Here is a 12,657-nt window from a genome sequence, read left to right as displayed (position 1 = left end):
AGTAGAGCTCTACTTCAGCTGTCCTGATGGATTCATAAAATTGTCTCATGACTGTATTCAGCTCGGTCTTCTTAGACTAAAAGCTGATTCATATTTTCAAGACTCGCCGTGGTGTAGACCAAACAGCCCAACCGAGATCACTTGAAAAAGGCAGAAAAGAGTGCTCCTATGCAAATTCTGGTGGAGTTTGTTTGTGGTCTAATGGCAAAATGAACCAACCACAGGATTTTATGGCAGCAGATATGAGATTTTAGCATGACTGCAAAGCAAAGCTACTAATAAATCCACCTATTGATAGTGAGATCTGTTCAGGAAATGATTCTATTATTGATCTTTATAAATCATATGTATATCATTATGCAAATAACTAATATGTGTGGGTATTTTCCCTGATTAAAAGGTCAAAAGTTGTTAAAACTGCTGTTTTTGAATCCTGCTTCATGAACTAGATCTGTCAGGATAAGGAGAATTTTATACTTCGATACAACACTGGTGTTTAAAACACAGCAAAACAAAACAAAAAAAAATATACATCTCTCAATACCACTGCAAACAGAAAAGGACTTTTTTTTAATTAACAACCTGTACATAATGCTGGTACAACAAACATCTGGACAGGACAACAAAGACTAAACTGAACTGAGGTCTCTTTTTTTATACCTTATGTAGTTTTTATACTATAGAATGTTAGTATCATGTTTTTTAAACGTGGCATTAAAAATACTATACTTTTGACATCTTCAGATTGTCCAGTCAGCAGCCTGAAACCAAAGATATTCAATTTACAAAAACACAAAACAGAGAAAATTAAGCATATCCTAAAATCTGGGAGATTAAAACCTGTTTTGGCTCAATATATAATTTCAGTAGAACTGGTCATAAGACATTATCTTCATGATTTGTAATGGTGGACACTGACATTTTACCAAACTGGGCTTCCACAGTCATTCAAAAACAGACACACAGCTGACAACATGAGCTCAGCCAAAATTAAGTTATGATTTTCCCACTTTTCATTCATTGCCTGGCAGTCCCTGCTCCCTTAGCCCCAGCTTTAACTTGTAACATTTCTATTTTTGATTTACGCTGAGCTCATGTAAGCACCTGCAGCTATCCCCCACCTCCAATATGTCTGGCCATCGCGCTGTAGTCTTATTGATCTGTCCATCTTCTTGCCTCTGTCCCGGAGATGAACACAAGATTGAATGCCCCTATCTAGCAGCTGCTGTGTGGACAGCGGCGAGAGACAGCGCGGGCTGAGATGAATAAAATTGAAATGAAATGGATATTTAAAATGAATGTGATGTCAAAGTTGCCTCTGGGCTATTTCAGCACTGTGGGTCTTGTATGTGTTTCATATGTAACTGTGGTGTCATATGGCTGCACCTGTTGAAGCCAGCAGTATGACTGTAACAAGCATATCGTTTTCTTTTATAGCTTTTAATCTATTAATTTCAGTCCAATTAATAGAGGCTAAAGGAAAAATGCTCCTCCTATAATATAATAATAAAAATATAATATAATATAATATAATATAATATAATATAATATAATATAATATAATATAATATTGTTTTGTATACTAATGGGTTATATTTACCTCTGAAATGTAGTGGAGTAGAGGTATAAAGAAGCATAAAACAGAAATACTTAAGAATAAGTATGTCAAAATTGCACTTAATATACAAAGCAAAATATATACTACTATACTTTAGTTACTTTCCACTACTGACAAATTAGACCAATCTGAAAGAAAGTCAGTGATTTTCGTTCATGGCAAGCCAAAACATCAATGTAATGGCATAAATGAGACGTATTATTATTATTAGTTACATGATTTTAAAATGCTCCAGCAGAGTTAGATAAAGAGGTAACTATTCACCGAGGTTGACTCATTTTACTTGTCTGGGTGAGAAAAAAAAAAAAACTGATATGGTAAATTACTTTAATGATGTTAATAGATCTAAACTGTGTTAGCCTATTGTTGTCTGCCAGTGTGAAACTGTGTTTTGGCTTTGAGACGCAGTAATGACTAATGACAACACTGTCTCAAGATATTGCTCATCTGACCCGAGGGGTATGTTTGGTGTTCTGGAAGGTGTGTGTGTGTGCGTGGGTGGGTGTGTTCGAAAACACATGAGGTGTTTCTGTATAACACATAGAGAAAAGTAAGAGCGAGGAAAACAGGATCAACTGTAAATAAGTGGCATAATAACACAATAAGAAACCCAAGAGCAGCAAAGTGTGAAAGAGAAATTGGATGATGAAGCCAGTGGAAGGTTGGGAAAGAGAGAACAGCCCGGCTCGGGCACAAAGAGTCTTACTGCCAAAACCGACTGACTCAGACAGACTCACACCAACAGCAACATGTCCTGTAAAATAGGTGTGAAATAATGAAGTGGTCATTTAGAGATTCATAAGATTCCTCAGACTGAGAAAAGTTAAAACAGGGGAGTCTTTGTGAGCAACAGCAGTGTGTGCTTCCCTCCATGCAGATTAAACATATCAGCAAGAACATGCCTGTCATGCTTCAAGTGACTTTATAATCAATTTAACACCGCACTGCCTCGTGGGAAAGTTGGTGTAACAACGGATTCCATTTAATTCTCACCATCAGAGAGCTTATTCACACCCCACAGACCTAACTTCATTATAAACTGAAACCTCAACTATTGAGGATACAGTCATAGGTATTTAGCAGGTGTGTCACAGGATCTGCTCAAACTGCACAAGATCAGTCATTGGTCATAGATCTTGTGGTTAGGCCGGGCTCTCACACCATACACAGATGTTCAGCTGATTGCATAATAATAATCTCTCTATCTATCTGATTGTAAATGCTGCTCTGTGTCTGCTGGATGTGTAAATAGGCAGCTGTTTGTCAACACCTTCACCATATCAAATTGTAATATGATAACATCCCACTGCTGTGCGTTTATAGCTAATAATGTTGTAATGAATAAGTCATTTATTTTAAATCACTTATTTTTAACCATCATTATGACAATTCTCCTGACCAGCAGGCAAAAATATGTAAGCACATGTTAACAAATGTAATTTTATCAAAACAATAATAATAAATTAGCCTTTAGTCAGTGATTGAAGCAAGTTTTTTCCCCTCCTCCCCAGATTTGAGGAAGCTCAGGCAGGCTGCAGGGACACTGCAGTTCAAGATGAGCACAACATGGTGATCTGACAATAACAAGCAAGGATGAGTCCTACACTGTAAGTTGATCAGCTGTTAACGTCAGTTGTCTGTCAATGTAAAGCTAAGCCTGTTATCCTGAAAACAAAAGAGAACTGCCCTGAAAATACACACTTTTTGTTGGAGTTAAGTGACTACCTGTCTTTCTGCATGCTAGACTCCATTAACACATTGCTCAATTTAACCATTATAAACATGTACATTTTCTAAAAGATTACTAAATGACTTCTTACAATTCTACAACTTTACAGCTAATCAGACATTCATTCACTCAATGAACATTCAGCATTAATTGGAACTCTAATTAATAGTCCAGAACACAAATTTCAAAGCACTACACCACAGCGGTGACATTGTTGTTGTCACTGTATGAGGTAAAACAGAGCATACTGTGTCCTCAAAATGCTTTTTATCCCCACTCACGATTCTTTTTTTCACACACAACAGCCCGGTTTCTGAGGGAGAACGCAACGGAAGGAAAGGTGTGAATAAGAAGAGAGGAGTGTTAGTCTGTGTGGTCCTTTCAGGGGGAAGTGAGTGGAGAGCACCTTTAATAAGGCTGAGTACATCAGCGTGGCCCTGCACAGCAGGCTGGCAGAGATTGATGCTGCAGGTGAGCAGCGGCTCTGTATTCCACACACACAAACACGTACACACACTCAGTGCTGGTGGTCCTCTGGGACAACAATGAGTGATGACTTTGTCTCCTCAAAACTGACAGCAGGTCTCTGCCGTCTCCAAAATCCCATTTTAAAAGCATCGCCCCAGTCCCAACAAGTTGGAGTGATATAAAGTAATCTAAAGTTTGGCTGAGATTGACCCAGCAGCACCAGAATCAATGACAATGTGCAGTGGGAGAAAGCCTCAAAGAAATGAGATAACAATGCCTTGTGTCTTGTTATTTCACTGACAAAATGTGCTACGTCTGAGGCAGGTACCCTCGGGGCCACTGAAAGAGAGGAAGAGAAGGGGTTGTGAGAGTGAAATTTGATGTCCTTTAACACCTTTCCTTAAAAAGAAGCTGAGATAAGCACCAGAATGTTTAAACAATTTATTATCCATCGACTATACAAAACCTCCAGCATTTAGAGGAGAGAAGTGATGCAGCAGTGCATTTCCAGTCCCATTTTCTAAATATAGCCCTGCCTTTCCTCTCCCCCAGGTCTCTGTGGCACTGGATTCACTTAACTGGATTACTACACACACTTTTCATTTCCTTTCTGGTTAGTGTTTAATGAAGTTCAGGCAATCATACATCTCGGTTTATTCATTGCAGCGCTAAAGGCAACACCCTCCACATTTAAAAAATGTAGGATGTCAGTTATTGCATCACCCTTGACAGTCGGTGTACGTTAACAATTATGTATGCACTAGAAGCACAGTGATCGATAAAGATGCTGACTGTAAGAATAACCCTACATTGCAGCGTGGCCTGCTGGGAGAGAGAAAAAGAGCATTTGCCAGTAATGTTCCTCAATGGCTTCAGTACACTCTGGAGTGAGATGGATGTGGAATTTACAAGCCCAAATAAATACAACAGATACATTTATGTGTTCATGTCTGAAAGAGTGCATATGTTACAGCAGTGGATTTATTGTTATAACAAGATATTTTCATGTTATTACAATTATTATACTATTTATCTTGTTATAACATGATAGCCTATTATTATAACAAAATGCTTTGGTTATAACATGATAACTTACCTTGTTATAACATGACAATTTAATTTTAAAATATGTTATAATAGGGCTGTACCTGTTTTTTTTTGTTTTTTTTTAGTTCAGCTGAGTTATTTTTCAATCATGGCAGCAATATTCTTCTGTAATATGTGAATGCATGTTATAGACATAAATAATTATTTTTTGTGGCCAACTCCCCAGATCCATGTCATTGTGAAATCATTACAAGCCCTGTTCTCTCAGTGCTACTCTGCAGGTACGCCACAGGTCTGTCTGACACAGAAAAAGGGAGACTGGTCCATTATCAAGGTGCAATGAATAATACAGATCCTCCTGAAAGTTGCTCTGGACTCGTGAATACTCACATCCACTACGATGGCGCATAGCTTTACTGTGTAGAGAAAGAGAAAAAAAAACCCTGCCTGAGGTTTAAATGGAGTCTGACAGGCTCATCTCCCATTTTCAGAGACTAATGCTCAACTCTGACAACCATGACAGCCCTGAATTGTTGTTGCAACACTGTCACTCAATTTGCTGCATCCATCCAATTCAGCGACACAATACATCACAGAGGACCGTGAATCACATCTTAGTCAGATTTCTCTCAAATTAATAACAGAATTACAGGGAAGACTGTATCAAAGCCAGTGATTTGTCTTTCTTTCTTAACTGTGATGTTTGTGACAACATTTGCTATTATTTATCTTTTACTGTTCAGGACTTATGAATTTCAATTATATATCAACAGGAGAGTAAATTAAGTGAGTACAGGTTATACACAAATATTTCACTGTAAAACTCAGATACTTTGTGCAGCTTTGAAGTGTTAAGGGTGTCTGCTGATTTAAACAATGACTTGCCAATTACAAGCTCACTCCTTTGAACTTTCCACTACGGTCACCTCCGCCTATTTATGTTTATACAGTCTGACTGTGAATGGCTGAAAGGCCCGCCCTCTTTTGTGTACCTGAGTAAGTCTGTGCAGCGGGATGGACACGCATAAGTGTGTTTTTTGTGTGTCCCTTCACATCTGCACAGAGTTGAACTGTTTCTCTGCATTTATTATTCTCTGCCCCCTTTCCTTCTCCACAGCTCTCTTTCATTGTCTCTGCTGGAAAGGTCAGTGAATGTCCCTCTATTTATTCAAGTCAAAACTTCTACTCCATTTATCATGGGATGCTAAATTTAACACTATAAGCTATTAAATAGAATTATCAGGCACATGCCATCCTCAGCAATATGAGCAGATCAAATCAATGGCTGCCATTGATGAGCATAATTTGTGTCACATGCTGTAGATTGCTTTGACATCTGATCTAAAGTTCATCTTTGTACATCCTCCTGCCTTTAAATGCATCATCTCCCAGTGTAAAGAGAGACAAACAATAAAGAAAAAGATGAAATGTGGTGTACATGTCTGTGCTTAGCTTTGAAACAAATCATAGAGGACAGTCAGAGGCCCTGCAGGGCTGTTTATGACCGAGAAGAATACAAAAAAATATGGTTAAGACTGTGGTGACGTGCAGCAAGTGTAGCATGTGTGTGCATGTGTACTGTCACATCACAGAGGAGAATAAAGCAAAGAAAAACAGTTGACAAACAGGTCTAATAGATGGCAATATCACTAACTTCTACTGTTTGTTGAATGGGTTTCATATATTTTACTGATTAGCATGAAAAATTCAAACCAGTGGAAAAACAAAACGCTGGAAATATGAGCATTGTTCATATCCCAAAAGCCCACTGTGATGACATCACTGACTCCTCTGTCCCTCCCAGTTTATAACGTAGCTGTGAGACATCAATTCCCCAAAGATACCCAACCTAACTATGACTAATCAAAACAAGATGACAGCAGGGAAACCCAACAACACAGCACTTCTATCAAGATGAATTTCCAGATAGTTTGTCCCATCTCAGCGTTACAATACCGCTGTGGGCTTTCTACGTCTGACCAGCCCTCCCGCTTGTGGATCAACTTGAGCGTTTAGTGTGGGAGAAAATGACAGGAAATGTCTGGCCCATTTAACAATAAATTTCCCTGAATACATCTGAGCTGAGCTGGGAAAAAAAACTTAGACTGGGCTGGGCTGAGCTAATCTTAAGGGAGCTCTAACCATACCACAAAAACAACACACACGCCAACAAATGCATGTGCACACCAAGTCACGTTATGTATCTTTAGTTGACTAATGCACATGCTCCCAAAAGTGAACAAATTTACATCACCAGAGCCAATACTCACCATATCCAGGAGTGCCTTCTAAAAGGAAAGTGGCTGAGGTGCATCATGGACCTGTCACTGGGAACACCTGGACAGTGTCCAGGCTTCATAACGCAGGTGTGTCAGGGCTGATCCCCCTCCCTGTTAACCTTTCACCTGTTATCTAACTAGCTATCTATCTACAGTCACTGTCCCACAGTATCCGCAGGCCCCAGCACAACATGTAGTGTCCCATACTGCAGTCCACAGCTGTGATGCGCCCATTCAGACCAGTCTTCCAGTAAAGAGCCCTTTCTGAACTTCCAACCCTGCTGGTTTGGTCCTAGTGCATCACTGCAAAAAGGGCTGGCTTACATCCAACAAGGCAGTCTTAAAAAAATCAACCTACATAGCACCATAAAAATCCACTGAGTTCCAAAGGAGAAATAAAAATCCCAATAAAGGAACATGAAGTAGAAGCAGACTTGAGCCCAGTGTGAACTCTTCTTTAAGTCTTTAAGTGAGGGAGTCTCAGCAGTACAAGCTCACAGGCGGCCACCCGGCAGGACCAGCTCTGCTCTCCAGCCGCTGCTCTTTTTTCCGTGGGATTCTTCCGGCAAAGGTTTGGAAATTACTGTCCCACATCCACATGGTGAACCGGTTCAGGGACTCATTCCTCCGGAAAACATTCCTTTTCCTGACAGTCAGCGACGCCGGTTGGAGAGGCAGCGGTAATCACACCAGCATGACAGAGCATGTTACACACAGAGTCACTCACACACTCAACATTCGCTCTCATCCTCTCTGCTTTGCCCCCTTTGTCTCTCTTACTTTGCGTCTCCCTCTCTGTTCTGCCCTTTTGCAACCTCCCGGGGAGGGAAGCGAGGAAACAGAGAGAGGGAAAAAAAACAAAACAGTGAAGCGTCTCTTCAGAATCTCCCCTTCTCTCTGTCTGTCTCGCTCTGGCTCGTCTCTCCTCCCTCCTCCTCCCTCCTTGCTCCAGTCAGTGGGATGTCCTGACCCTGTGTAAGAGGTGTGCCTGCTCCTTCAGTATCCAGTCAGCTAAACCTATTGATCCTCTTACCACATGCTGCTACACTTCATTCAGAGAGGAACAGGTCTGCACATGTACGATTTGCATACACTCAGTTGAGCTCAAATCCACACAGAGCGCCTCTACTGTAGAAAGTAATATGGGCAAAGTGTTGACAGAAGTAATTCCCCTCATTTCCTCCCCTTAAATCCATCTTCCGCTCTGCTTTTATTTCCTTAAGTAACATGTGTTTGTCTCTATTATAGCCCTCCTTCGTCATAACAACGCAGGCACTGCTGTTGCCCTGTCAGTTTGTTTTCTGTTTTTGCTAAGCACACCCTCTGTCTGTCTCTAGTGTCTGCATGCATGCCAGTGAACCATGAAATTTCAGACCACACAACAAATGCCATCTTATTTTTCTCTGCATGTGTGTGTGTGTATGTGTGTGACATACAGTTTATGCGTGTGCTGCTTTAAAGGCACGCAGGGGGCCTCTCAAGGCATGTTTGTCTCAAGAAACTTGTTATACAGGATGTCATTGCCCTTACTGCAGTATAATGCATTCCTCTCTTATTACAACAGTGGCTTTCGGCTCCAGATGGAGTTTGTAATCTTGCCTATAAGCCAAACAACAATCAAAAAGTCTAAATGTCCATACTATCTTTTATATCTACATAATTACAAAGATAACGAGATAAATCACAGCAAATCTACAGATCATCAAATTCATTGTTATTCAGAGTGCATGTCTGACTGTGCATGTACATCAGTTTCTGCTAGGGTTCTCTTCCTGTCTTATAATTGATCTTCCTGTAGAACTGAGGTTCTACCCAGAACCAGTTGCTTCTGAAGAACCCTTTTCGGTTTGTCAAGGTTTCTTTCTATTAAGAACCCTTTTCATCCAAAAGACCCTTTTTGGAAGAAAGAGTTCTTCAAAGATTGTTGAAATTCTTGAAAAACTTCATCAAGCATCTTTTTATGAAAAAATAAAAGGGTTCTCAATAGAACCCTGTGGGTGGGTTTTAAATAAAACTTGTAGAATATAAAATGGTTACCAATAGAGCCAATGAATGTGTTCCAAATAAAACCTTTGGAATACAAAAAGGTTTTCAATAGAAGCCCCATGGTGGGTTCTAGATAAAACCCTTGGAATATAAAAAGAGTTTCGGTAGAACCTTCTGGGAGGGTTCTAGATAAAACCCTGAAATATAAAAAGGTTCCCTGGAGAATCCCCTCAGTGTGTTCTAGACAAAATCCTTATAATAGGGTTATATGGTTCTAGTAAGCACTTTTCTTTCTAAGAGTGTATGTGTGCAAGTGGTGTTGGCACGGAAGTTATGAGTCGAGGTTGGGGTTAGCACACTAAGGTTGTGTCTGTGTGTGTGTTTTGCAATAAAAGCCATAGCTGTGGCTAAGCTCCAGTTGCTGCGGTCTGAAAAACAGGATCCAGCACTGCTTCTTACACACATCCTGCCCAACACACACGTCAGCAGCCTCTCAACTCCTGCCAAAAGTCAAACCACCTCACAGCCTCTGTAAGCCTGCACCTTCAGCCACAACAGCCACTCTTGAATAGGGCGGAGGAGCGCTGAATGTTGAGGAATCTGCTTGCGGGGAAAATGAAGACAGAAATGCAGCTCTCTGGGGGGATGTGGGTAGTTTGTGTGCGTAGAGGAGCAGGGTTGACAGTTTAGGCAGCAACAGGGAAACAAAAATTCAATTTAAGGGGCTTTACAGGTTAAACAGGAAGCAGAAAGAAAGCACTGATGCACCTGTTATTCATTATGTACACATACAGGAAAAATCTCTCCATCTGTCTCAGATTTATTCTTAAAACAAGACCAACATCTCAAGTACAAATGGAAACTGGGGCCAGCACTCTAATAATAGAATATGCTCTGTATGTCCCTGTGTGCGTATGTGTCCGCATGAGTGTGGTATTGCATAATCTTAGTCCCTGCTTTGGGGGCTGTTGGACCCTGCTCTACTCAACACTGGTGAGCTGTCACGACTCATCCTGCAACCTGAAAGAGAGAGACTGGAGGAGAGAGGAAAAAATAAAAGAGTGTAAAAGCAGAAACGAATAAATATAAAAAACAGGAGACGGGTGACAGCGAGTGAGATGTAGAGAGAGGGTAGGGTGGAGGGCTAAAGTAGTTGTACATGGCAGCATCTTTAGAGCAAGAAGGGCAATGGTGAGGCTTTTCCAAAGATTGCATAAATAGTGGCACTTCCAAGCCAATGCAGAAGCGGCTTAAAATGCCATTGTTTTATTGACCAGCAGGTGGCGACTCTACTGGTCACAAAAAGAAGTCAGATTATATGTACCTTTATGAGAAAATGAACTTACTTCTCACTTGATTTATGACCTCAGTAAACGGTTTCCTAATGTGTTTATGGACTCAACCACTAGTTTAAAGTCTCCTTTTATATAGCACACTGTTTACTTAGTAAATTATGGTCCTATTTACAGCAAGATAGACAATAAAGCAAGGTATGCTTTAGGGTGGAGCTACACTGTGACTGACAAGTCATTCTCAATTCCCAATGCAACACACATGGCTCGCAAAACTCAGATCGAACTGTCAAACTAGACAGTATATTAATCAAGATTCTGTTAGTACATTGCATATTTCTTGCATAAAAATGTTTTCAGAAACATATTTTAGTGTACTGTTTAGCTGTAATACATGAAAGATTGCAATCAGGCAGCCGTCATTGTGGATCCAGTTTCCAACTGAGCCTCCTGAAATGCGGATCAACTGTCAAAGTGTTGATTAAATATGGATTGATATTCTGTTATAATATTCTGTTACTGTTGCTTTTGCTAGGAACTGTTGTTGGAAACTGGACTTTGCTTGAGGTTCCTGAAGACATTTCACCTCTCATCCGAGAGGCTTCTTCTGCTCTTAATGACTAGTGGGGAGTTTCAGGTATTTAAAGTCTTTTGGGGTCATTCAGTCCTTGAGAGTAACGTGAGTCCTTGGCCCACCCAGCCATCATGTGGATTGTTAGGGTCACCTGAGTCCAAGTGTAGATGGGTGTTAATCTGTCTACAGAGCGATCTAAGGACAGCATTGCAGGTGGCTGATAGATGTTGACGTAGAGCATCTCCTCTGTTGAGTGATGGTCGTCACAGATTAGTGAAGATGGCTTTTTTCAGTCCTCATTCAAACTGACTGATTGGTCTTCTCTGTCCAAAATGCAAACATTGCCGCTCCCTAGTGCATTGTTTAGTTGTGATATGAGAAAGATCACAACCAGACATGTCATCATTATTTCCTGCTGAGCAGACGAGTCAAAACCAAGCTCCACCCTAGCTGCAGTACGACACCCACCAGCTCCATGCTCTCATGTGTACTGTGCATGTTCTGGTTGTAAAAAGACAAGATGGTGACCTCCATAATGCCAGACTTGAGACTTCAAAACAGCAGTCTACAAACCAACGGGTGACATCAATGCTGGTTCTCATCATTTTTTTCTAGCAGACAGAATCTTGACATAACAATATGTGCCTGACAGAGGGCTGACACATTAATAGCGGTGACACAATTTCAATATTTAATCGAAAATCCATCGAAATGAGCTTCCAATTACTATAATCGAAATCAAACACAGAATCGGCAATTATAACATTTGTTGCTCTTTATTTACGAAAGAAATAAATTATTTAAATATGACTACATTGCAATCGTAAGGTACATAAAAGAAAAGCAACTACTTCTACTACTTGATACCATGTAGCCTATCTTTTTTAAAGAAGAATCAAATCATGACCTTAAAATCCAAAGTCAAATCGAATCATGGATCTGGAGAATCGTGACACTTTTACACAACAGCAGCAATCATAACATGGTGGCACAGTAATAACCTGTCATAATCTGTGACCCCTGCTTGTAGGCTGAACAGTGTGTTCTCCATCCACAAAATATCACATCATATTTGAATCAGGAGGCCTTTTCCATTACATTAGTGATCTGACATAGCTCTCTGTAACTCAGCAACAGGGGGAAAGCAGCTGGATTACATAGCGGAACAAGTACATATCGATTTCATGTGTACTGACATTTAGCAAAGTACTTTTCTTCATTTATCTGCTGATCGATGTCCTGGCTGTACAACCTCTACAGTCACAACACAGAGCTGGTCTAACAGCATGGCCTGCCAGCGGCATGACTGCTTTAGCTCCAGGTGTTTTGCAAAACAAAACAGACGTGGTGTAACTCGTCAGGTGATACAACCTGAAGAGCAACGCAAGGGAAGCTTGGGAACAAGATAATCAATATATGTACTGTGTTGTGTATTAACGTTTAACAACGTAATTGCTGTGGAGCCACATGACATTTGTATGCCAAATTTAGCATTTAACAGATTAAAAAGAGAACTAAAACCACACCAGCGGGCATTTGCTGGTGAAGCTACTCAATCATCGTATTAATATGAAAACCCAACATACTTTACATTCAGATAGAAAAGCAAAGCAAGCTGGAGATTGAGAGAAAATTGGGACCTCATGCATGTTTTGTTCCTTTGA

At 40.3% G+C, this 12,657-nt stretch overlaps 1 protein-coding gene across 3 annotated transcripts in view; it reads right to left on the bottom strand.

Moving 5' to 3' along the window:
- Window positions 1–12,657, bottom strand: part of pde4d (phosphodiesterase 4D, cAMP-specific) — a 249,146-nt gene that overhangs the window by 66,125 nt on the left and 170,364 nt on the right. Inside the window, exon 1 of one of the 3 annotated variants that reach the window (XM_084728720.1) lies at window positions 7,133–8,124. The exons of the other annotated variants lie outside the window; for them this stretch is intronic. Coding sequence (XP_084584846.1) covers window positions 7,133–7,221 — 89 coding nt within the window. The 5' untranslated portion in view covers window positions 7,222–8,124. Of the gene's footprint in view, window positions 1–7,132; window positions 8,125–12,657 lie in introns of those variants that run through there. 3 annotated transcript variants of the gene reach the window in all.

This window comes from Lutjanus erythropterus, chromosome 10 (genome assembly GCF_056507025.1).
Source record: "Lutjanus erythropterus isolate fLutEry1 chromosome 10, fLutEry1.hap2, whole genome shotgun sequence".
Lineage (NCBI taxonomy): Eukaryota > Metazoa > Chordata > Actinopteri > Lutjaniformes > Lutjanidae > Lutjanus > Lutjanus erythropterus.
The sequence above is the reverse complement of the archived record's forward strand: the minus strand, read 5'-3'. Positions and strand labels throughout refer to the sequence as shown.